This window comes from Cariama cristata, unplaced genomic scaffold (assembly GCF_000690535.1).
Source record: "Cariama cristata isolate BGI_N322 unplaced genomic scaffold, ASM69053v1 scaffold20167, whole genome shotgun sequence".
In the NCBI taxonomy this organism is placed as follows: domain Eukaryota; kingdom Metazoa; phylum Chordata; class Aves; order Cariamiformes; family Cariamidae; genus Cariama; species Cariama cristata.
Genome location: NW_009626344.1, coordinates 956 through 23,705, shown reverse-complemented (window position 1 = coordinate 23,705; position 22,750 = coordinate 956). Strand labels below are relative to the sequence as shown.

Genomic DNA, 22,750 nt, shown 5'->3' with positions numbered 1-22,750 from the left:
TGACATCTGGTCCAGTCCAAATCAAATCAAAGACATTTGACATGATGTGGAGCTGTATTCAATAAGCTTTCAGAAAAACAGCAGAGGTTGGACAGAATTTTTCAAACACTGCAACAGAACTCCCTCATCTTCAGTACACACTGAAAAATAGTGTGAGAATCAAGTATCAGAAAAGAAAGAATCAAGCATTTCCACCTTTAGGTAACTGTAAACTAGAATAATTCCACTGAAGTCAGCAGAATTGTGCTGGGAGAAAAATGGAGAAATTACATTTTCTCACTTTGAACAAAAGTTGGTTGACTTTAAATATTTGGATGAGTATTCTTTATAATTCACAAATGCATCATTCTAGTTCCCTTGTAATACAGGTATAAATAAGCTTTCCCTAAACTTCATCTCCCTCCACACAAAACCTATCTACCTGAAATGTTGGCTTATGTAATGAGTAAAAACTTCCTCAGGAAATCTGAAGCAGAGTCAGTAAAGCAACTCGGAAACAGGAGGTTTCAAAGTAGGAAATTATCTAATTTCTTGCAGATTGTCTTAGTTTCTACTTTCTTGCTGAAAATCTAAAATAGATTGGTTGAATAATTTTTAAGCCTGTAAGTCCTTCAAATGACCAAAATATTTGCTAGAGTTAGTGAGCATGGAGAAGAGCTCTTTTCCACAATTCGAGTTATTTTGTTCATTGTGTCTTGATTCAAGCTTTGTACGTAAATCTTTGGAGCCTTTATGAAATAGTGGTTTAATGTCTAGAAAGGAGAGACAAAAATAAAGGGAATGGAGCTCTATAACAACCAAGAGGAGGATATATTCCTGCATTGTAATCCTGGCTCTGAAAACATTTTGAAGTGAGCTGTTAGTTATAAGTTCTTGATTCTGATTCCTCATTTGTGAAGTTTAAATGGATTATAAGTTTGTCAGAGTTAGCATGATTATACAGTGCTTTAAATCTCCTAAAGTTAATATAAACTCAGGATGTATCATTCAAAGAGTGTAACAAGAAAGATAATTGTACAGGCAAGGTCTAGGAAGTGCAGGATTTAGGTGGCATCAATTATTTAATTCCTTCCAGTGAGGAGCTCCTGAGGAAAAACGTCTGTTGCGATTTCGGTAATGTAACCATCCCCTCCTGACTCTGCAGCCCCTTTTAGGCTATCCACATCCACATCAACCAGAGCAACACCCAGAATGACTTTTGGTCCCTTGCTGTATCCCCTGGGTTAGGTCTTGCAAGGGAATCAAGCACTATAAGTTTTCCCCATACAATTATGAATGTTTAATAGGCAGCACCCAAGGGCTACAGTGAGAGCCATTTTCTCAGATTGTCTTTATACAATATAATTTCACATGTAGTTTTAGCTCAGTTGACATCATCCCCAAACTAGTGACTGCAGCACTTCACTCTGCAAGATCCTTTTCAGTATATGAGTTTGTTTGTCCACAATACACAAAGTTTGATTTGGGGTGGTTTGGGATTTTTTTCTTTGAAGATTTCTATGCCAAATAATATGCTCAGTAAATGTAAAGATCTCCCTGAGATGAAATGATGATAACGAAAATATCAGCCTAATGCTAAATACTATCAACAGGAAAACTTATGTACTCACAAAGGCAAACAGCATTTATTGACGCATTTTAAAAGTATGAAAACACAGCGTCCTCAGTTGGACATGGCTGGATGATTGAAACTAAACCATCACTCCTTTCAGCAATACATCTGTTTCACCATCAAAAACAACTCACAAGGGGATGTTAATGATTTTCCCCCAGCACCCCAAAGATTGCTAAGTATTTCATAAACAGAAAGTGAACAACACCTGCAGCAGCAGTGAAGCTTGGGGTCAGGCTGGGGAGGGAGGATGAGGACAGAAACGAGACAATGAGTTGAGCTGGCAAATAACTATTTATACAGAAAAGAAATACAAAGGATAGAAAATGTGACCAAACCAAAAAGGTTTGGGAAGGAGAGTGGAGAAGAATGCTGCTCTAGAAACACTGCCATTCGGAGGTGCCTCGTGCCAAAGCCATGTGGCAGGCCTGTGTACCTGTCACAGGTGGAGTGATGCACTTCACTAGAAAGAAAGAAGTAACAATATGTTTGAAACAGTGATTTTAAAAAGTTTGATAAAAGTTTCTAAACTTCTTCTCAGGAAGGAGTCTAGGAGCAGCTGGATCCAGACTTCGTTAAAGATTCGAGAATGGCAAGGTCACCCAAAACTTACAGCAGGGTTGCACAGGCCTAAGTTAAATCAAATTACACACACGGACAGACAAACAGTTCTGAGTCATATTGCACACACGCACACAGAGGTTAGCCTGTGATTAAAATTTCCCTTTTTGTGAGTTTCATGAATTACTCACTTTTATATGCTGGCATTCACCAATGGCCAGTTGGCAAACCTCGCGAAATCAGGCCTTCGAGTCCTTGCAAAATCGTCAACAGACGATCTGTCAATCCTCGCAAAATTTACCCTGAGAGGGGCCCCAGCTCAGGGCGAGGTATTGGGTCACATAACCTGCTGCAGTCCCAGAGAGCTCGAAAGGTCTCCCTTCGGATCGCTATTTATAGGATCTTGAGATGACTGACTTTTGGTCAGTATTTTCCATTCCGGCCACAATTGGTGCTGAGTCATTCTGGTATACTATTCAGGCTGAAGATGGCCCAGGCATGGCCAGGGAGTGCCTGACACCTCAGCCCCAGGCTGCTGCACTTGTAGCCAAGATAAGGGCACAATGGGGGCTTGGCCTGAGGTCTCAGTGATGGCCCAGGCATGGCCAGAGAGTGCCTGATGCCTCAGCCCAAGATAACAGAGATCTCAGAGTGATGGCCCAGTGATGCACCACCATAGTACCCCCGGCCTATTAAAGTGCAGCTGCTATTCACTGGCCTCAGTTTCTAAAACTGAAATAAATAAAAAAAACATAACACAGACATACCTAGCAAGAAGCACTTCATCTGAGAGGGCCTTAATGGCAGCAAGCTGTGTGAGGTGGTTTCATGGTCCCTGAGCAGCCACAGGCACCCGCTAGCAGAAGGCTGGCTTCAGGAGCAGAGCCTCTCCTCAGTCTGTTTGTCACTACAAAAAAAGCGTAGGTATGATTCAATACCATGCACCTCCCCACTCCCTCTCTCTACCTGCTGAAGAAAGAAGTTCATCCTGTACTCTCCCACCTTCCTCTCCACCTCCAGGTGCTTTGAAAGAGCTGCCTGTCATATTTTAAAGCAGACTGCACCTTATGGTGAATAACAGCACCTAATAAAATCCTAGGGCACCTAATCTTACCGATGGCCATGAACCCCTGAGGCTACTGAGACCTCTGCGGTTTACCTGTGGTGGAAAGGTGAGCGGCCTGGCCAAGACACCAGCTGCTGGGTCGCAGGTAAGGGAAGGGCAACCATTTCCTACAGGTGCTCCAGGCGAGACCCTGGTACCAAAGGTGGCTTCCCAGAGAAATGTCCCCACTGCCTTTGCTCCTCCAGTCACCGGAGGGAGTTACTGCCGTGAGGGGAAAAGAGGAATGAAATAAGGTGGCAGTCCTGACAGGCTGCTTTTCTTCTCCAGCCTCCAGGCTTCTATTTTGGGCGGAATGGGCAAATCCACCACTTCTCCAGTTGCACAGCTCCCCAGAGCAGCAGGAAAGAGGACGTCTGGAAGCACAGCAGCCAGCTGCAGCCTTCTGAGAAGAGTCAGCTCTGAGTCACCACACCACCACACCACATCGTTATCACCACTTAGCATGCACGATGATCAATGCCTTCTACAAACAGCTAATAAATGGCTATTACTTCTCTTCTAGCCTTTCCCTCTTCTTTTTATTGGGTCTGATTTCTCATGCCAGCACTTTACAAGCATCTTGAAAAGCAATGTTCAAAGTGTCTTCTCCCAGGCTATCAGTTATACATATTAAAGGGAAATAAATTTCAGGGAGTAGCCTGAAATTCATCAGCACCCAGGCCATAACCCAGCTGAGGGATGTTTCTCTGGGCTGGCTTGCTCCTGAAGCAAATCTACATGATGGAGCACATGGAGGTGCAGAACAACACCTGCCCAGCTTCTTACCTGCCCTCCCACAGTGACGCAGTGACAGAGGCTTGCCCTCTTGCCTTGCTGTGCTGGGGCACTGCTGGGTGGATTGCCAGGACTACCTGCATTACTTGAGTAATCACTCCTTTGAGGAGAAGCTGAAGAGCCAGGCAGGAGTATCCTGGAGTCTAGATCCATTTTATGTGTCACTAGCTGGACTGTGCTGCTCTAGAAAATGTTTTCTCCTTGTACAGGTAGAAATGCTAGCTAGTAGCAGTACAATAGTTGCAAAAAATACTCTGCAGGGGTACACCAGTTGTAAACACACTCTTATTAAGGAACCATCTCATAAAAATCTTCCACAGATCTGATGACAACTCCTTGCTGAATTACTCAAAGCGGTAACATCTCAGAATATTTTTAAGAATATTACATGTGTTCACTTGCTTTTGTTTTATGTCTGAAAAAGGCCTGTTGCTTTCAATACAATAACAATCTCAGTATTTCAGCATCATCAATTAAATTGAATAATCAGCATTTTTTTCTGTGGAAGAGCACTAAAAATATAGAACCAACATAATTTATTGTGATTTAGTCACAAATTTACTGTATGTTTAACACTATGACAGGCTCAATTTAACATGACTATTATGGACCTAAATATATGCCTGCTCAGTTTTAAACTTGACAATGATAGCAAGAAACACAACATCACCTGGCATTTACATCTTTGCAATGCACATGTTGGAGCTAATTCACCTCTCACTCAATGATTAAATACTTTTATGTTCACTGCAGTTATTCCAAAATTACACTGGTAGAAATCACAAGAAGAACAGGGCCCAGAATCCTTCTCATATAGCAGAAATTATCTGTAAACAATTTGGACTGGATCCTCATATGCTGTGAATCATTTAGATGTTTTGATTTACAACAGCTGAAAAATCTGTCCCACCAAACATAAATTACAGGCTTCATCTGAGAGGTAAATCCCTGGGAAGCTTCAGGTGATGTAGAATCTACATGCTATTTTCACATGCAGTCTGTGTGTTATCATTCAAAATCTTTAGTTGCTAAATATTGCAGGTTATACTGAGGCTTATCTAATGCAAGAAGTTCAGTAAGTAGAGCCATACTTTCAGCTCTCAGCTGTCTCCTTTTCTTCCTAACTTGCAGCAGATATTTCATAAAACAGGCTTTCTTTCCACTTCCTTGACATTGCTCAGTACTGGAAGCCTTTCCCGCTGCCTTCCCACCATGGTACACCACCCTTTTTACCTCGCTGTTTCCTCCATCCAAGATAGGACAAAACCTTTTCTTTCCATGTGCTTGGGGCAAAGCAGAACAGAGTCCCTTCCACTCAGTTCAGCTGTCTGAGGATGTGTATCATTTAGTGTGTAATTTATTCACTATAATTGCTCTTTAAGCTCCTACAATCCATCAATCTAGCAAGCAGTATACCATCCCTTGGGAAACTACAGAAATTGCATACATTGCTTATAACAGTAGGAATGTGCACAATGCATTTTTACTTCTCTCAAACAGGATTCAGTCACTGGAAACAGGAATAGGACAAAGTAGTTTGCCACAGACTGCCAGGAAATGTCTTGACACCCCAATCTGGCATTCTCTCCGTTGTCTTGCTTGGGTTCCAAAGATTTCCCTAAGCTGTGCCCCTTTGGTTAAAGACCTGAATGTCAAGTGATTGTTATCCAACAAATTCTCACTCTGTCAGAAATGTAATTAAGAGCGTGGGCCAAACTCCAGCCACTTTTAAAATGTCATAGTTTCAGTAAAGGTCATTCTCTACTCTAAAAGCTCGACTAATGGTGTTATGGTGGCTTAGCTGGTCCACTGTGGCTGCCTCTACATAGGCAAATTACAGGTTACCTGAGAAGTTATCTGGGCACTGGAACACTCTGTCTTGTAGTTAGAGCTGTATCATTAGCCTGTACCAACTAACATTTTCCCAAATAATTCCTGGGTACTGTTCAAAAGTTAACACTGGATGGAGATTATCACAAAGAGGTCATGTGCACATAGCCAACCTCTTTTGGAGGCTCAGGGGATTTATCAGCATAGACATGTGCTGTTTTGTACCAGTCAGTCTCAATTACTATAAATGTTTCTGGACACTTTTATTTTGCCAGCTTAAACATGGCTTATAACTGCATGTATGCTCTTAGCCCACTCATATTGCAGAGTAGAAAAATTTACTCTAAACACCACTGGATGGCCTTTAAGCTAAGGTGCATCCTGAAAACCAGGACTAAGACTGAGTCCCGGCACTGTTACCATGCTCACCAGATCCCCAATACTTTCTTAAACCTCTGTAACATACTCGTACATTTGATGCCTAAAATACAGCCTATGTTATGAATGCCTTGTAGTGTGATATATATCGCTGTTATGATGACTATTATTTCATGACAAATTAAGCACATACTGTAGTTAGAAAGCCTAAGCTGGGACAGTTAGAAGCTAAAGGCATGTCTCTGTTACATAAAGCTTGAAAAGTATCTCTTCTTTAAAGGGATGAGTATGCACATGTACTCTGTGTCTGCAATTAATAATATAGCAGTGCCATCACGGACAACCACATCAATAGATTAAACCACCCCCAACCTCGTTGTAATTCAACTCTGTAGGAGGAGAAGGTCATGGCTGTATTCAGGGGTTAAAATTAAGAGGAAGATTCATTAACTTTGATCCAGCTCATCATGCCTGCAAGACTATATACTGGGCAACGATTTTACATTCTTAATAAGACAGGAAGCACTAGAAACTGAAGGACTGTTGAAAATAACTTCAGTGAAGTAATATTTAAAACTAAACAGTATTGGCTATAAAACAAGGTAGTAATTCAAGAAATGTGTGTTTTAAAAAGCACTCCTGAACACATCAATAAACAGATAAATTCAATTATATTTTCCCATGTTGAACTCTGATATCTTTCTCAAATGACTTTTGGAAATTAATGGTAATCAACAACACAGGAACACTGTGCTGGAATTTACTACAAAATAGGAGTTGAAATCATGACAAATATCTAATGAAAGGTAAAAATCTTTGCTACTTACTTTATTTCAAGACCTTTTCTTTGCCTTCCTCCTCTTTAGCAGAGGACCCTTACTTTAGATGCATGCGTGGGTACCGGTATTGTTATTGGCATCACAGAAACTGTCAGAGTTACTGAGATTAGATCTGATTTTTTACGCACTTATCGCAGTGCAAAGAAAAGAGCATGGATATGCTCTTGGATGGCTAAATTAACATGATAGCAAACTTCAAATCAGGGCCAAGTTTAGCACCAAAGATATGGGATGGATGGCACCGATGACACGAACTCTAATGCTTTTCGCAGCAAAGCCTGCGGCAGGAAAGAAAAAGCTCAAGTATCACCGAGTTAGTGTAACGGTTTCTGTAAGGTTGTATCAGTGAGAGTTTCCACAAGTTTCCACAGAGTTCAAACTCTGTGGCCAAAGGTCAAGAAATGTATGTGCACGCTATCACCTGCTTGTTTTAAATCCCTTCAGACAGCAGGTAAGAAGACACCTTCTTCTGCACTTTAACATCAGAGCAAAGAAGTGCTGACTGGGCTTTTTTGAAAAAGTGGGAAAGATTGTATCCGCAGTAAGTATTTCAAAAGAAAAAGCTTTTCAAAAGAGTAGTCTCCAGCTGCTTCGGAAGAGGGTGTGGACATCATGGTTCCACTGGTGTGAACGTGGGTGGGTGCACTTCCGTTGCTGCTGGGGAGACAGTGGCTGGAGTGGGGAAGCACTGCTGCGGGTCTGTTTCTACTGCCCTGCCTGAGATGGCAGTGGAAAGCGGCACCGTTCCCTGCCAGCCTGATCCTGTCTGCCTCGAGGTGGCCAGAAATGCAGGAGGATGAAGCTACTCAAAATTTTCTGTTCAAGCTCGTCTCTTGTTTGCTCCGAACATGATCCAGTCTGAGAGGGGAATCAAGTTTTCTATCATACTCAGTCTTTGATGAGACTAACAGTAAGGTATGTTCAGTGTTCCTGCTGTGAACTTGGTGTAGTAAAGTGAAATAAGATGAGAGCAGGAGACTTCTGTATTCGGTGTCTGTATGTGTGAATGATGGGACAGAGCAAAACAGGGGGTACACATGACACTTGTGTTCATGGACATCACTGCAGTCTTACAAGTGTAAAGAGTAAAACCAAGGGGTAATCCTGAGCTCACCAGCATGCATTCAGGATAGTGCTAACACAGTTGCATGCCTGGTTTTCGATAGGACCTGTCATGTTTCCTGCTAGTTCAGAGCACCGGCAGAGAAATCGCAAGTCTGTCTGGAAAAATAAAAAGAGAAAGGCTCTACAGACATGCCCTCATCAGATACTCATACTGAAGGCAAAAGAGCTACCTGAAGACTAGTTTTATAAGCAAAAAGAATCTCTCAGACAGTCACTTACTAGTTCAGGAGGTATCAGACCTTAACTATGGCCCCTTTCAAGTCATACCATGTTTAACATCACAAGCATGCGTAATGTGGAAATTACACTGACAGCCACACAGTAGCAAACACCAAACTTCTCGGATGCAACTTTTGTTCCATTTCATTGTCATTTCTGCACTCTCTGGGGTGCAGAAAGGTCTACTAAAACTTTTCTGTGCTGTTGCAAATTAGGTTTTCTCCATTGTAGTTTTTCCCTAGTGGTCATTAAGTAAGAGGACCTTGTAAGAGGTGAAGTCTGCTGACTCAGAAAGTCTTAGCTTGAAAGATAGCAAAAAGTTCTTGAAAGTATTTAAATTTGTCATCAGCATTGCAGGAATAAGGGATGGAAATGAAGAATTATTAAGCAGAAGACTATATTGAAATTGCACAATGTTTTAAATCAATAAATTCAAAATTACACAGAGCACATAAAGAAGACAAGGAAGTCTCATTAAAAATGTGTTCTCCACTCCCTGAACTAAATTCTATGATCTCTCTGATCTACCAAATTATATATTCTATGTTCCTTTTATGTTGTTTCAATTTTAGCATAAATAAAAAAGCTACATGCTACTACTGCTCTGAATTCAAAATGAACTGATGCTAATTGTGGTTTGATACAAAAATAACAATGATGGGTTTTCATTCTCCCCAGAGTTAACATTTATTACCTGCAAAACAGGGCCAGACTAGAAGGACGTTGAAAATGAAGTCCGAGAAATGTATTTTTTACAGCAATTTTGCAGCAGCTGCTATGGCAATACAGCAGCATCTCTAAACCAAATTCATATAGAGGATATATAGTGCCATTGAGTGTTCTGAGTTTACCAGCAGATGAAATCCACTTTTTAGTAATAAGAATACTGGCTTAATTTACAAAGTTTTATGGATCAATTCCTTGCCCTCAGGCTGTGTATCACAGTCCTGTATTGAGCTTCTTTTCTGCCCTTAAGGGCAAGCTTAAGGAGAAGCCTTTTGGATCGTATTTCCTGCCATGTTAATTTTTAAAATGACAGGCTTTCTTGCCAGCTTTGAACAAGTCTTAAAAATGGTGACCAAAACTGATGATGATTTCTTTTAGCTTCTAATCCTTCAAACTTTTGCTACCAGGAATACAGCTTGCTACCAGCAAACTGCAATATTTGTGGTGGCCTAAAAGGGAACACTCTGCTTTCACTTACACATCAGTTTAAAACATGATCTTTTTCAGCAGTTACCTTTTGTCATACTGGATTAAACATTTCCGCAACTGTTGTAAGCTGCATAATAAATAATAGCTACGTATTTCCCCTGTAACACTAGGAGCTCAGAAATTCAACCTGAAAGCCAAATCACATTATTTCTAGTTTGTTGGTTCTTTACTAGAATCAAATACATGGCATACACATTTTATTTTTCATTCTTTCACCATTTTCTGGCCACAAATTTATACAACAAATGTGCTTTCAGCATATTTCCTACAGAAATTTGTGTTAAATTCTAATAGAAATGGAAGATGGATTGAACACAGAACTGACATAATGTTTCTCCTCTCCCTTTCTCAGAAGAGGTCTGAGGTAAGGGGAAAAGCAAAAACAGAGGCTAAAATTGCTTTCAAAAATGAAACTTATCAAATAAAAAGGTATACCTGTAGTTATCATTCATGTTTTCTATATATTCTAAAAGTTATCGACAAACATTTGAAAATTATATTTTAATAAGGTTATAGATTAAAAATATATTTTAGTAAAATACACTTTAAATTATGGAAAAAGGAACAAAAATATAATTTTAAAACTCTGCAAATTAAAAATAAACTCACAACTTAAAGTATGTATATAATCTTCCTACTTTTGACTAGCTCCAGTCAAAATGGTTTACAGAGAATAAAAAAATAATATTTTATGTCTAACATAATTTTTTTTAAATTGACTAAATTTTCTGTAGATAAGCACTGTAATTATGAATACAGATAACCCTGGAAAATGAGAATTCTTTAACCTTATTCCCCAAATAAAAATTTAGCTGGTTTATAATAAAGAATTTCTGTGCATATGGCAATGAAAACGTTCAGAAATATTTTTGAACTTTACAGTTTTGTTTAATGATTTCTCTGAAAAAAAATTACTAATTTAAAATCAAAGGAACAGAAATAAGTAGTAATACAGCTGATGGCTTTTTCTTTTCAGCTTATAATCCTTGTAAACCTATATTAAATTACATACTTCATTTATTCAGGACAGCTAGAAGAGGAAAAGCCACAGTTACCCTCTAGCATTCTCTCCATAATTAACACAGCTCAGTGTCCCGCTCGTAGTGAGGGGTCCAAAACCGAACGCAGCACTCGAGGTGCGGCCTCACCAGCGCAGGGTACAAAGGGACGGTCACTGCCCTGGTCCTGCTGGCCACACTATTGCTGAATCTTGTGGCTTTCTTTGCAACTTACACACAAGAAAATGACCTGTGATTTAGGTATAGTTATGTACTATTCTATGCCTGGTTTATGTTCCAATAAGCCAAGATCATTCTAAAGAATATTTCTGAAAAACATTGTGTTGGTCATGGTTTTGTTTTGCTTAGTGTGAATGCTCAGAAGGAAAATGTTTCATGAAGATCCAGCTATCACCTTCAAGAAAAGATCATGGAGTCCCTGAATACTGTTTTTCTCATATCATACACTGGCAAAAAAAAAAAAAATGAGCCTGCAGGTCAAAGAGCTACATCTCCTAGAAAACAAGTAGTTCTTAGTGCAAGAGTTACCATTAGCTGCCCCACAAGTCAGTGTTTTTCAATAATATTATAATTACTTAGTACATTGTAACAGTTTTTCTTTATTTCCAGGGGAAGGAGTACTTACACTCTAACTTCTTAAAACATGTACAGCCAGTACCTTTCATTTTGGTCACCAGAATTTTGGAAATTGATATGGAAAAGAATAATTACAGGCATTTAATTTGCTTCAGTGTCAATGTGTGTGGATAGGAAATCTGAAAGCATTTGAATGATATTCAAGACTGGCATGTAAACATAAAACAACAATCTGAATTACTGTCTACTCCAGAAACTTTGTGAAAACCTTGCTGTAGTGAGGATAAAGCTGCTCTGTATGAACGATGAAAACCTTGCTCTTGATTGAAACTCCAAGGGAAGAGAACACAGCAAAAGAGTTGTCTTCACCTTCTTACGAAAGTCAACCTTCAGGGTATGATCTATTTACAACAGTGCTGAGAACAGCGAATAATATGAGTACTGACAAGAGCACAAGTACCATGAGTATTAATACACCAAGAGTATAAATAGAAATATTAAAAAGCACACTTCTTATCTACTTCATGGTTAATTCATAGCAGAGTGGTGGAGGACACGAAGACATCTTGTTTTATATATTTTACATTTGTATATCATGTACAAACGGTGAGAATATAACTGCTATTTAACAGGGGTGAGGAGACCAGAATAAATACGAACTGCTTAGTTTTCCAAAACTCTTTCTAAAATGTATACAGTGAGACTGGAAGACTTGCGGTATTCTTACTGACTCACTTACCTTTAACATATGACACCTTACCTGTTTTTTTACCCTGCTTCAGTGGGCTTTTCCTACTACAGTTTAACACCACAACTTATTACACAGCCATGATGTGCCATAAAGAATGACAGGGACATGGAACAACCCACAAACTTTCTGGAATTCATACTGGCACCCAGATTTTTTATCTAGGGGTACATAAGTAAATGCATTGCAGAGAGTAAATGTATTCTTGTGCTGCCTGTTGTGAGTATTTTTAAGGCAACACAGAGCTTTTTAATTTAAAAACATTATGTGCATTTTTACAAGCAGCTGGTGTTTAAAGTGTGTTTGTAAGCAAATTGCAATTGATGTCTTCTCTACTAATTTGGTATCCAGGGACAATCTTGAAAATTAGATCTACATATGACTAACAAAAATCTGTTGTACAATGTAATTAACTGAGCCGAGGTAGATCCTCATAAAATGACACTAAACATAAGAGGTAAGTCTCAGAGGTCCGGTGTCATCGTGTTTGCATTATGATTCATGCATGCACCAGCTACCAGTGAAGCTCCTGGAATGGGCCGTCGTCATTGCTGAGAAGCAGCACTGTGCTCTCTGATGGGCGCACAGGAGACATGGGCAGAAAACAGGAGCTGCAGGAGGTAGCGACCGGTGAAACACCAACATAGCTGTACCCATCCTAAATCTCTCATGTGGAGCTGTAGACGCCATGCATTAGCCCTGGAAGAGCTATACCTCCTCCCCAAATGCACAGGAGTGTCTTCCAAGCCCAGTCCTTCTGCTCAGCAGCTGAGGACCGCCTGAACTTTATACGCCCACAGCAAATACTTTTGGTTAGAGCTAACTCCAACCTTCACGATGCTCTTGGCTGGGGTCCAACATGGGCTGAGGAAGCCAGAGTAACTAGGCCATTTAGTGCAACACTAGCATTTGCCATTACTATCCTGGTTTGGCTACAAGGCAGCATCAAATCTCCAGAGGCCTTTGCTTTTCAGCAAACACACACACATGCAAGGTGCTGTGTTAGCTACTGAAAGGCCACAGTCCTACACAAAGACTGCCCCCCACCCCAGGCCTTACAGTCACCCCGGCTGACTTCCCCAGCTCTTCCTCTGTTCCCCACCGTGCCCCAGCGCAGCCCCTGCTCCAGCATCAGCCTTCCTGCTCCCCCTTGCCAGGCACAGCTGCACCAGCCAAGGGCAGCAGCACTTCTGGAGGCTCCCGAAAGCCAGCACTTAGGAGGTGGAAAACAGGGTAGAGGCAGGGCAGGGGTCCCTCCCTCTCCCCAGCCATGCCCCTGCTCAGCCAGGGGACATTCGCAGGGCCACCCTTGGGGCCACAGGCTGGCCCCAACATTGCAGCTGGCTAAAGGCCATGGAGGGCTCGTTGTATCCCCCCAGCACCAAACGGAAACCTAGAGAGCAGTCAGCAAACATAGGGAGCTGCATTTTTTTTTTGCATCTTAATTTCTCAAAATACCTCCCAAGCCCTTGGTGTGTTCAAGTACTGTACTGAGATACCACGAGGGCAGTTCTGAATGCAAAGAGCAATACTAAACCTTAAGGGACAGACCCTCAGCTTCTGAACCATCTCAGTGGCCACTACAGGAATGTCTATTCCTTCATTTGAACCTTGCAACTATTTCTGCATGTGCCAGCAGGCTCAGGTGGACCCTTGCTGCTTTTATTTTGTGCTAGGAATATCAGCACTATGTTTTTGCCTCTTCCCTTATGTTCCCCTGGACTCCTTCAGAGGATAAACCACTTCAACAAGGTAACATTAAAACTGAGTGGACCTGACAAGACAATTTGTTCATCCTCAGGTAAAGACTCACATTCCAGAAGTTGTCCATCTCTGTAACTCCTCATCCTCTATGCCAAAGTTTAAATGTATTAGAGTGGGAATCTTTTCTACCATGGCAAGCATATTCCAAAATCACGCGTCTTTCACTGTAATTGCCCAGTTCATCCTTGCATTCAGGTAACAGCATATCAGCTTAAGACACCATCTCCTCCTAACCACAGTGAAAGCACAGTATGAAAAGTTGCCTTACATATTCATGCTATGCCTGTTAGATATTTTGCAAGTTGGCACCATTAGCTTCTGCTAGAAGACATGTCCAGGTCACACCACAGCAGTTGCACAGCTGAGGCAGTCACCGAACCTCAGTCGATCAAGAACACAACAGCTAATCCCCGGCAAAGCTCCGTTTGCTGCTTATTCCAGACTCTCACTGAGGGCTTGACGGGATGGCTCGCATCCACTGCTTTGGAGTGGTGGCTTTGCTCTCCACTTGTCCCTACAGGGGCACAAGGCAGGTAAAATAGTTGTTATGTTTTTAGGGCAACCAATTACTCCTTGAAGAAGGCATGTGCATTTAACAGCAGGATAAAGCTTCTATGGAAGGCACCTGTATTTTTTTAAGTTTAGCAAATATGTACATATCCTACATAAACATGTTTGAAACAAATATTAAAACCAGTAATTGAATCTAAAGTTTGGGTTTTGTTCTTTTGATGGCAGATTTAATGCGGTTACCCATGGCCATGGGGACTCGACGGACAGCGCATCCCGCGGGGGCGGAGGCAACGCGCCCCCCCTCCGCGAACCCCAGGGCACCCGGCTTCATGCAGCGTTTCAAGAGCACCACCTTGCGGTTTTCCCTTTCCGGAACATACTTCAGTTTTTAAAATCTCCTCAAAAGGGTTCTCAGCCCTTGGCTTTAGGGGTAGATATTTTGGGACGTGGGAAGGGAATTCTTATCACAATCTTAATCTAGATTCCTTTTTTAAAACTCTGTGAGTCAGGGTGGACTTTGTATTTTTACCACTAAATATCCTGAGCTTTTTGAGAGTGATCACTGCCAGAACTTTGAGTTTTAAATTTTTTTGTCAAACAAAACATGCAACACGCTAAAATATTGCTTCTTTGCAACTAGACTTTGGCTGGTGACAGTGTACCTGACACACGCTGCACTTTTGCCAGGCATTGAAAATCACCCTTCGATGTGAACCGCTAGGCTGTGTACTGTGCTAAGGTGCCAGCAATTGCAGAGTTGAAGAAAGAGTTGGGTTTTTTTTTTCCATTTTGGTTCTTCAATGCCCCACACTCCTCAAAGCACAAAGGCTGCTGCTGGAGGATAAATTACACTGATAAATGCATACAAACTTGTCCTTGTTTTTACAAGTGATTATATCATCAGATTAATCATCATTATCTGACACTTCTCTCCAGCTTCTCTGGTTGCTGTAGCGGGACAGCAGAGATTGCCTTTAATGATCTGCAGAAAGATGTAAGCATCTCAAGCAGCTCCTTGAGGTTTTCAGGACAGCATCTTCAGTGCAAGAGAGAAGAGCTGCAAAATGTGGATATTCAATATTGATTTCAGAAGATCCTAACTCTCTGCCTCTGCCTGCCTCCCAGCTAGGGTCAGAATGAAGTTATCGAATATTCTGGCTCCGTAGTTGTTCAGGCCAGGGGGAACAGCTGCTAGCCAAGGCATTTTACACAGCAGAGAAACATCCCACTCTGCCTCACCACGCTGAGCCATACTTACAGATAAGGAAATAACTGCGAGAAATCTGTACTCTAGCACCAGCCAGACAGGGGACTCAGCCTGCAGGTATTTATCACCCTCTGTAGATCTGAAAGACAAACAAAATGTGGGTAAGAAGCTTATCACGTTCCTGCAATATCACTAGGGCTGCCAAATGTTGAGTTTGAAAGTGGTTTTGCCAACACAGCTGTAGTAGTTGAGGACGACTCATCTCAATACGGCAAGTGCTATGCTCTTGCACAACTCTCACATTGTTTACATATCAAAGGCAAGTTCAAGACAGACTCAGCACAGACACTGACAACAATCTGCATCTACTACTTTGTTCCCACCTTTAGCACATAAATCACTCTCCTCAGCACTGGTTGGCGCACCTGCTAGTACTAACATACAACACCCTTACTCTCAATGAGGAGCTGCTTTCTCATTCAGCACTAGATGCTACCATGCCTGGGTGGGGACTGATTGTCCACTCTGTTTTCTGCCCTAGACCATTTGTACACTGAAGCTGTTTAGGAAGAGATCAACGGTCATGTGGCTTTCAGTAAGATGCATAGTTTTTATACAGGTCCAGTGCTCAGCATTGTTGGGCAAGGTTTCAACTGCTGGGCAAGATTACCAGCAAGAAATAAATAGCTGTGTGGCCATCACAGATCCCCATACTTCTCTTAAAAAATTTTGCATAACAAAATTGCAAGCATTGGTAACAGGTCAAGGTCCTTAAGAAGCTGTCACCCACCTGTTGAAGGCTGCAATCTTGAATGTCTATTCTGATTCTTAACACTAAAGCTGGTAGGCAAGGTTCCGAGGATCAGGATGAGACAGAAATGGTTGGGCAAGAGGAAAGAAACAGCCGCAACGGTTTGCAGCAGACCTATTACACCTTGGCTAAAGCTTCATTAGAAGTCAAGTAATCTGACCTTTCCAACAAGGTTTCAGATAGAAGACTGTTGCCTCTTATCACTCAGAAGTTAGCAAAAAATATCTGTTTCTTCATGTTGTTCATCTCCAGTTGTGACCACTGAAGCCATGTAGTCCAATTCTTCCCCCTTATCTGGAGGTAACAACGAATTTTCCTCAAAATTCTGCATAAGCAGATAAATTTCTACCAGAAACAAACAAAGTTGGACAGCAGACTGTTCTCCTTAGTAAGCCCAAAACCTGAAAAGGTAAACCTGTTGTTTGTAACATCCACATTCAGCTTCAAAACAGACACAAAAGTTTTAATTCAAGATGTATAATACCCTGCAACACCAGTCTGACTGTGGACGCTTGTGCCACATTTCTCAAAATCAGTGTACAAAAGGGCAGCTCTGTCTAGATCACATTAAGCTATCTGTGCTCTTCAGGTCACAGGAATTTCAGTAGACAGAGATGAAGATTCTGTAACATACTTTTGCTTATAATATTTCTTATCTATCTGTGCTCAGCCTACATCCTAACAGACTCACTGTCATTGCATGCATACCAAGCCCCTGACCATTGCCTTCTTCATGTCTCACAAAGAATACTGGAAACACCAATATCCAGTAGTTGAGGGCTGCTAATTCCTATACAAACACCACTCCCCTCTTCTGGCCTGCAGGACTTGTTGGTAAAGGTGGTATGGTCTAATTACCAGAATAAGGTATAGTAGGATGGAAGATTTCTACCTTTGATTCTCAGATCTTAAGCATATCCGTAAGTGGACTTAAACACACAAAAGATTTACAGAATGAAAGTTCTTGATGTAACTCAGCCAGCATCTTATTTTAAGTCTCAGGTTTAGATTAGATTAAGTTCACCACATAAAAGCAGAATGCTAGAGGTCCTGCTCAACTGTTTCTACCACTGCTGCCACAAATGGAAAATTAACCAGTGCAGGAAAAGTTGCCATGCTGGATATAATTGCTGTCCCAGTTCAAGGAGCAGGAACTACAATGCTGCCTTCCTAGTCTGTTTGTTTACTAATAGGAAAAAAACACCCAAACATCAGACATTTCCAGAAACGATCAGTCCTTTTCTTGAAAACTTGCCTTTCTTTGCAGCAGAATCGCGAAGACCTTACTGACAGTGAGCTAGTTCTGCAACAGCAGCACAAATCCAGCCAAGAGAAAAATCTTCCATTGAATGCATTCGTTCAGAAACTATCGGCACTTACTGCTAAGATCCTTTAGGTAAGCTGTAGGAACACAGCATGAGAATGGATTCAGTACGTTTTACACAAAACCAGATTTGCTCTTTGTTAAATCAACATTTTTAAGAAGCACATACTGGAAAACTTTAGAAATAAGCATGAAAATGAATCTTTTAAGATGATAAATAGGAAGTCCAGATTTGCCAACCAAGCTGTTGAGAACAGTAATTTATTTTCACATTTACAAGACAAACATGAATAATATTTAAGGTAGTATTTACAAATATATACAAATATTTTTAAAAAAATCCTACGATTTGGAAAAAATGGCAAACAAAGTATTTTTTAGCAGTAAAGCCAAGATACAGTACTTTTTTTTTTTTTTAAGTTGGAAAGGGTATCACCTCAGTTCAAGGAAAACCTGCAGTTTCTGAACGAAGAAATGAAGGAAGAGCAACAATTTAAGATTCACATAAGGCAAACCACCAGAGAAAAAGGTATGATGAATGTTCACATTTTAAAATTAAGGCAAAGCCTTGAAAAAAAAAAACATAAAATCTAGACTCCCTCATAATTTTATGTTAAAAGGGACGTCACTCACCTCACTTGACATTGTCACTATAAATGCTTTTAAAAGACTTTTGAACAAGAGCAAACATTTAAATAAAACAGTTTATACTTCCCCCTTCTGGCATTCAAGATTGCTATGGTTACACATGGAAGGCTAATTGCCAAATATTTTTTGGTTTGTTCATTATTATTGTGGGGTGTTTTAAAGACTGGAACACAACAGACAAACTGTCAGGACGATATTTAAAATGTTATTAGAATCCATATCCAGAATTCTCTTTTAAATTTATAGATTAGTAAGACTCTTTTGAATGGATATTTGTGATGATTCCTAGGAATTTCAACATGACCAAATAGAACAGAGGAATAATAAAATTAACCTTTTTTTAAATATAGAATAGCAGAAAGCATTTTCTTGTTTGATTTTCTTTGTGGATAACTTCGTATCCTAAAAAAACTTTTAAGGGACATCTGACAATTTGTACTGGGATGGATGGATCACAATCGCTGTAGATTCTGTTTGCTTTTCTTAGTCCCAGGAAGCGGCCCCAGCTTAGAGTGGGGTTTCACTGGTCTCCCACTCGTACAGTCACTGGAGCTGTGGTAGCCGCACAGGCACTTTGTGCAAAAGTCAAAGCCACAACTTTCACGACTGCACGTCGCTCTTTGTAGATAGGAGTCATACTTTGCAGGCGAGCCACAGTGATTGCAGACTTTAAGGCTTTCAGTGTTTTTCAAGGTCTTGGCAGCCTGTTGGAAAAAGCATATAAAGAAAATAATGAGTGGAGGGTAAATACACACCCCGAATATTCCCTGATGTTATCCGAGTGTCAGAAAACATGTAACTTCTCCTACTCAAGAGACAAATTATAAATTTAGCCTAATGCTGGTTGTATCAAATTCAGATGGAGATTGAACAGGAATAATCAGTCTATAACTGCAGGCATTTTGGACTGCAATAGAGGTAGCCAATTTAAAATTCTTTAAATTTTAAAGAAAAACAGCCCTCCTGAATCCTCCAAACCTTGTCCAAGGATGGTGATTTAGTTAACTTTAATTTTAAAAAGGAAAATAAATCTGAATTCCATTTAAATCATTAATCTTTTTGAAAAGTGAGCAATGTGTCCAGAAATCTCAGCTGTGGGGTGCTCAGCTTGAGCTCCTACTTCTCTCCAATGAATTCATTTTTGACACAAAACCAGATCCACCATTCAAAATCATCCAGCATTAGAAAATTATAGACCTGTGTAAAACCTTATGTCACTCAATTATAAAAACATTTTGCTTTTAACAATGTATGTGTATTTTGCTTTTAAATGTATGTGTATAAACATATATGTTTACCAAGGAAAAAAATTTTAGACTGCTAATTCAGTGTACAGTTGAATTTTCAGATCCCTAATGCTACAAAGTGCTACACAGTAGTATTAGAGCAGCTTGATCATACTTTCCTGTGTAATTATATCTTCCTCTCTTATCGCACCAATTTGCAGAATAAGACTTTTGAGCTTAAGTATAAAAACTTCTTCTAGTTAGGAAGAACCTGTTGCTTATTAACAAACCATGACTTTCAATAAACATTTTTAAGAGCCTTATAAGATACTTGCAATGTAGACTTGCACTTGTACATGAAAAAAAAAGCTTAAGAAAAATAACAAGGTGAAGGGAAACAGGCTGTTGGCAGTTGTTGACAAGTCCAAATGTGTGACACACTACAAATGTCATTAAAAAAGCCATGTTAATGTCAGATAATTAGCTGAAAAAAAGCATAGAATGAACAGAAGAAATATTAATTTGTTTATTTTTTAAAAAAGAACTACTAAGTCTTTGGGGTTCGTTATAAGCCCACGGAAACTAAGAGGAAACAACTAACCTTTTTCATATCTGATCCAATCCAAAATTTAAGCAAAAAAAAAAATCACTAAGCCATTTTGAGCGCACCTAGACAGCCAGGGAAAAAACAAATGTAGAACATCCCAGTGTATCAATACTCTCCACTTAGTTTCTGACATTGACTTATAAAATAGGCTCAATAAGCAAAATCTGGCAGCCATACTAATAAGACTTACAAGGACTTCAAACTGGAGATACTACTTTCAGTAATATGCCATACAAGCTGTCCCAGACAATGTGAGAAATTAAAGATGAATGGAAATCACTAGTTACCTCAGAAAACTCCATGAGCCTGCTGTGATTCTTAGATACTTTGGACCTGGTGCCTTTTTTATTCAAGTTGTTTGGTGGAGTTGCTTTCTGAATGGAAGCTAAAGCCGCTCGGTAGAGAACATACTCCCTTGTTGCAGCATGCTCTGATGCCTTAGTGCCATTCTAATGAAAAGAAAAACAAGAATAAAATTTGAGAAGAGACTTATCTGATACTGATTTTTTTGTTTAATAGAAGTCAACAACTTATGCTAGTGCAGTTAGTGTTTTTGTGGTTAGTGTGGCTTGTATTTTTTATTTCATAGGACAAATAGGCATTAGGAATAGCTCACAGTGCAAGAAACTTCTGTTTTCTGTAGTCAACATGTTGCACTTCAGAGACTGCTGCTAGAAAGTATAAGCGGAGAACCTGAGTTGCACAGCCAGCTGAGGGCTTTCTCTCGGTCTCTCTCCCTTCTTGGGGACACTGAAGTAAGCAAGCCCCTGCTGAGAGCCTCTAGGGCTTGCCCAGCAGGCAGTGCTGGAACTGACGCTCTCCTTCCTGCCTTCCTCTGTAACACAGGACGTGTGGAAGCTCTTAAGAACATCTGCATCTCTCCTTGGGTAACCCTCTCAGTCAGCCTTCCTTGGGCTCCAAGGAAGTGACTAGCAACACTTGAGACAGGGCATCCTAAAAGGACAAACTCAGACACCCCAGTGACAACATTTTCCATTTAAGGAACTCTTCTGCAATCTCCTAAGGCTGGGAGGAGTCAAGAAATGGCAGAAAGACACTGCTGGTTTAGGCTTGAAATATCTAACAAGCACAGAAACTTACAGAAAGGTTTTTCACAGCTTTACTATACTTTTGGAAAATCCATTTATCTTCTTGTAGAATCTTCTGCCATGTTGTGTTGACTTTGGCAAAACTGCAATGACAATACAAACATATCAGTTACCTCCAAGGAAAGGGAAAAACTTTTCATTTAATAGTGGGGATAATTATGTAATTTTTTTTTTCATGTAGAAGATGGGATATGTTCACAGTTGTAGTCTTTAATTGTCCTTCTAGGAAAAGACACATTCCCCATATATATCATGGCTTATATTAAAACATGAACTGTCAATGTATTAATACATAATATTAACCATCGAGTAAGTGTCACAAGCCCCATATCTAAAACATTCTTAAGCCATCTGATTGGGTCGTTTCCTTTCCCAGTGAAATACAACGAGATCAATATACTTACTTTATTAAATCCATCTCACAGAGATGCCTTAAAATCTTTGCTAATATATGCTTCAGGTTCTTTTGGAAGAGTTCGGCAAGAATGTCTACTCTATCTAATCCCATTTTCTTTCCAATTAGGTTACAAAGTTCAACCTTTCCCTTAAAAACAATTCTGTCTACTGCAGCCCAAGACTTGAGATTTCTTTTACCGCTTTTTTTCAAAGTTGAGCAAATCATTTCTTCATAATGGATTACTGGCAACAAAGTCTTCTTTGAAAATTGTGTTTGGTTTTGGTTCTTCATGAGACAATGCTTTGGTGTGCCACAGAGATTCCCAGCCAAAGGTATACTATCCTCAGGTTCTATTGCATCAGCATATTGATTACTTAACATAGAGGAATAACCACTGTCATCATTAAATTTACTGTTTTCCAGTGTCTCCATCTCATAGATACCTTCATCAAGTCTCTGGGTTACTTGCTTGTTTTCTTTGTTATGTACAGGTCTTCCTTCATCTTCAAGATCCAGATTTCTGGTGGCCGCATGGCATGAGCCACCAAGGAGTACTTTCTGACAGTCTTCAGCACAGCTTTTACAAAAGCCTTCCTCATTATTCAAGGGGCAGGATGCTTCCAGTCTTGTTTTCTCTACAGCAGATTTCAGTGATGGAAACCCAGCACGAAGAGACGTACAATCAAAATCACATTTCATTTTGAAAGAGTGGTTAAGGTTCGATTTCATTATTTTGCTTGTATCCTGGAAGAAACGACAAGGACAGTATTACAACACAGCATAAACTGCACCACAAATTCTTTTTCTGATAAAGAACCAGTCATGCCTTCCTTCTGCATTACGAATTTCAAGCTTTTATCTAACTCACCCTCTAGTGTCTAAAACACAGACAACTAGTGAAACTAAGGATTTGAACAGTCACTTGTCAAATCTATGTAAGATCTTCCCAAAATTAGAGCTCCACATAACTGCAGTGAGAAAACTGACTGGGTGATTTACTTTGTCACCATTCCATCAGTACAGATTACTTTTAGACACACCAGCATCTCCACTTCCTACCCGAAATGCAGTGACACACTCAGGATACGTGTGGTCGCTGCAGGGGACACCAGTGGCGGAGGG

The 22,750-nt window shown here is 40.3% G+C and overlaps 1 protein-coding gene across 1 annotated transcript; it reads right to left on the bottom strand.

The window, feature by feature from the left end:
• Positions 1–18,741: 18,741 nt before the first annotated feature.
• FBXO5 (F-box protein 5) lies at positions 18,742–22,369 on the bottom strand. The gene is made up of 4 exons (XM_009704008.1): positions 21,636–22,369; positions 21,224–21,314; positions 20,410–20,571; positions 18,742–18,993 (listed from the first exon to the last, which is right to left on the bottom strand). The coding sequence occupies exons 1-4, from the start codon at positions 22,355–22,357 to the stop codon at positions 18,742–18,744; spliced, it is 1,227 nt and encodes a 408-aa protein (XP_009702310.1). The 5' UTR covers positions 22,358–22,369.
• Positions 22,370–22,750: the final 381 nt, after the last annotated feature.

Bases quoted from the DNA above. Each gene is read 5' to 3' on its own strand.
- FBXO5 (XM_009704008.1), bottom strand. From the start codon at position 22,357: ATGAAATCGAACCTTAACCACTCTTTCAAAATGAAATGTGATTTTGAT. The intron at 21,315-21,635 runs GTAAGTATATTG...TTGTCATTGCAG, and splicing joins TGTGAGATGGATTTAATAAA to TTTTGCCAAAGTCAACACAA. The intron at 18,994-20,409 runs GTAACTAGTGAT...TTTTTCCAACAG, and splicing joins GGCTCATGGAGTTTTCTGAG to GCTGCCAAGACCTTGAAAAA.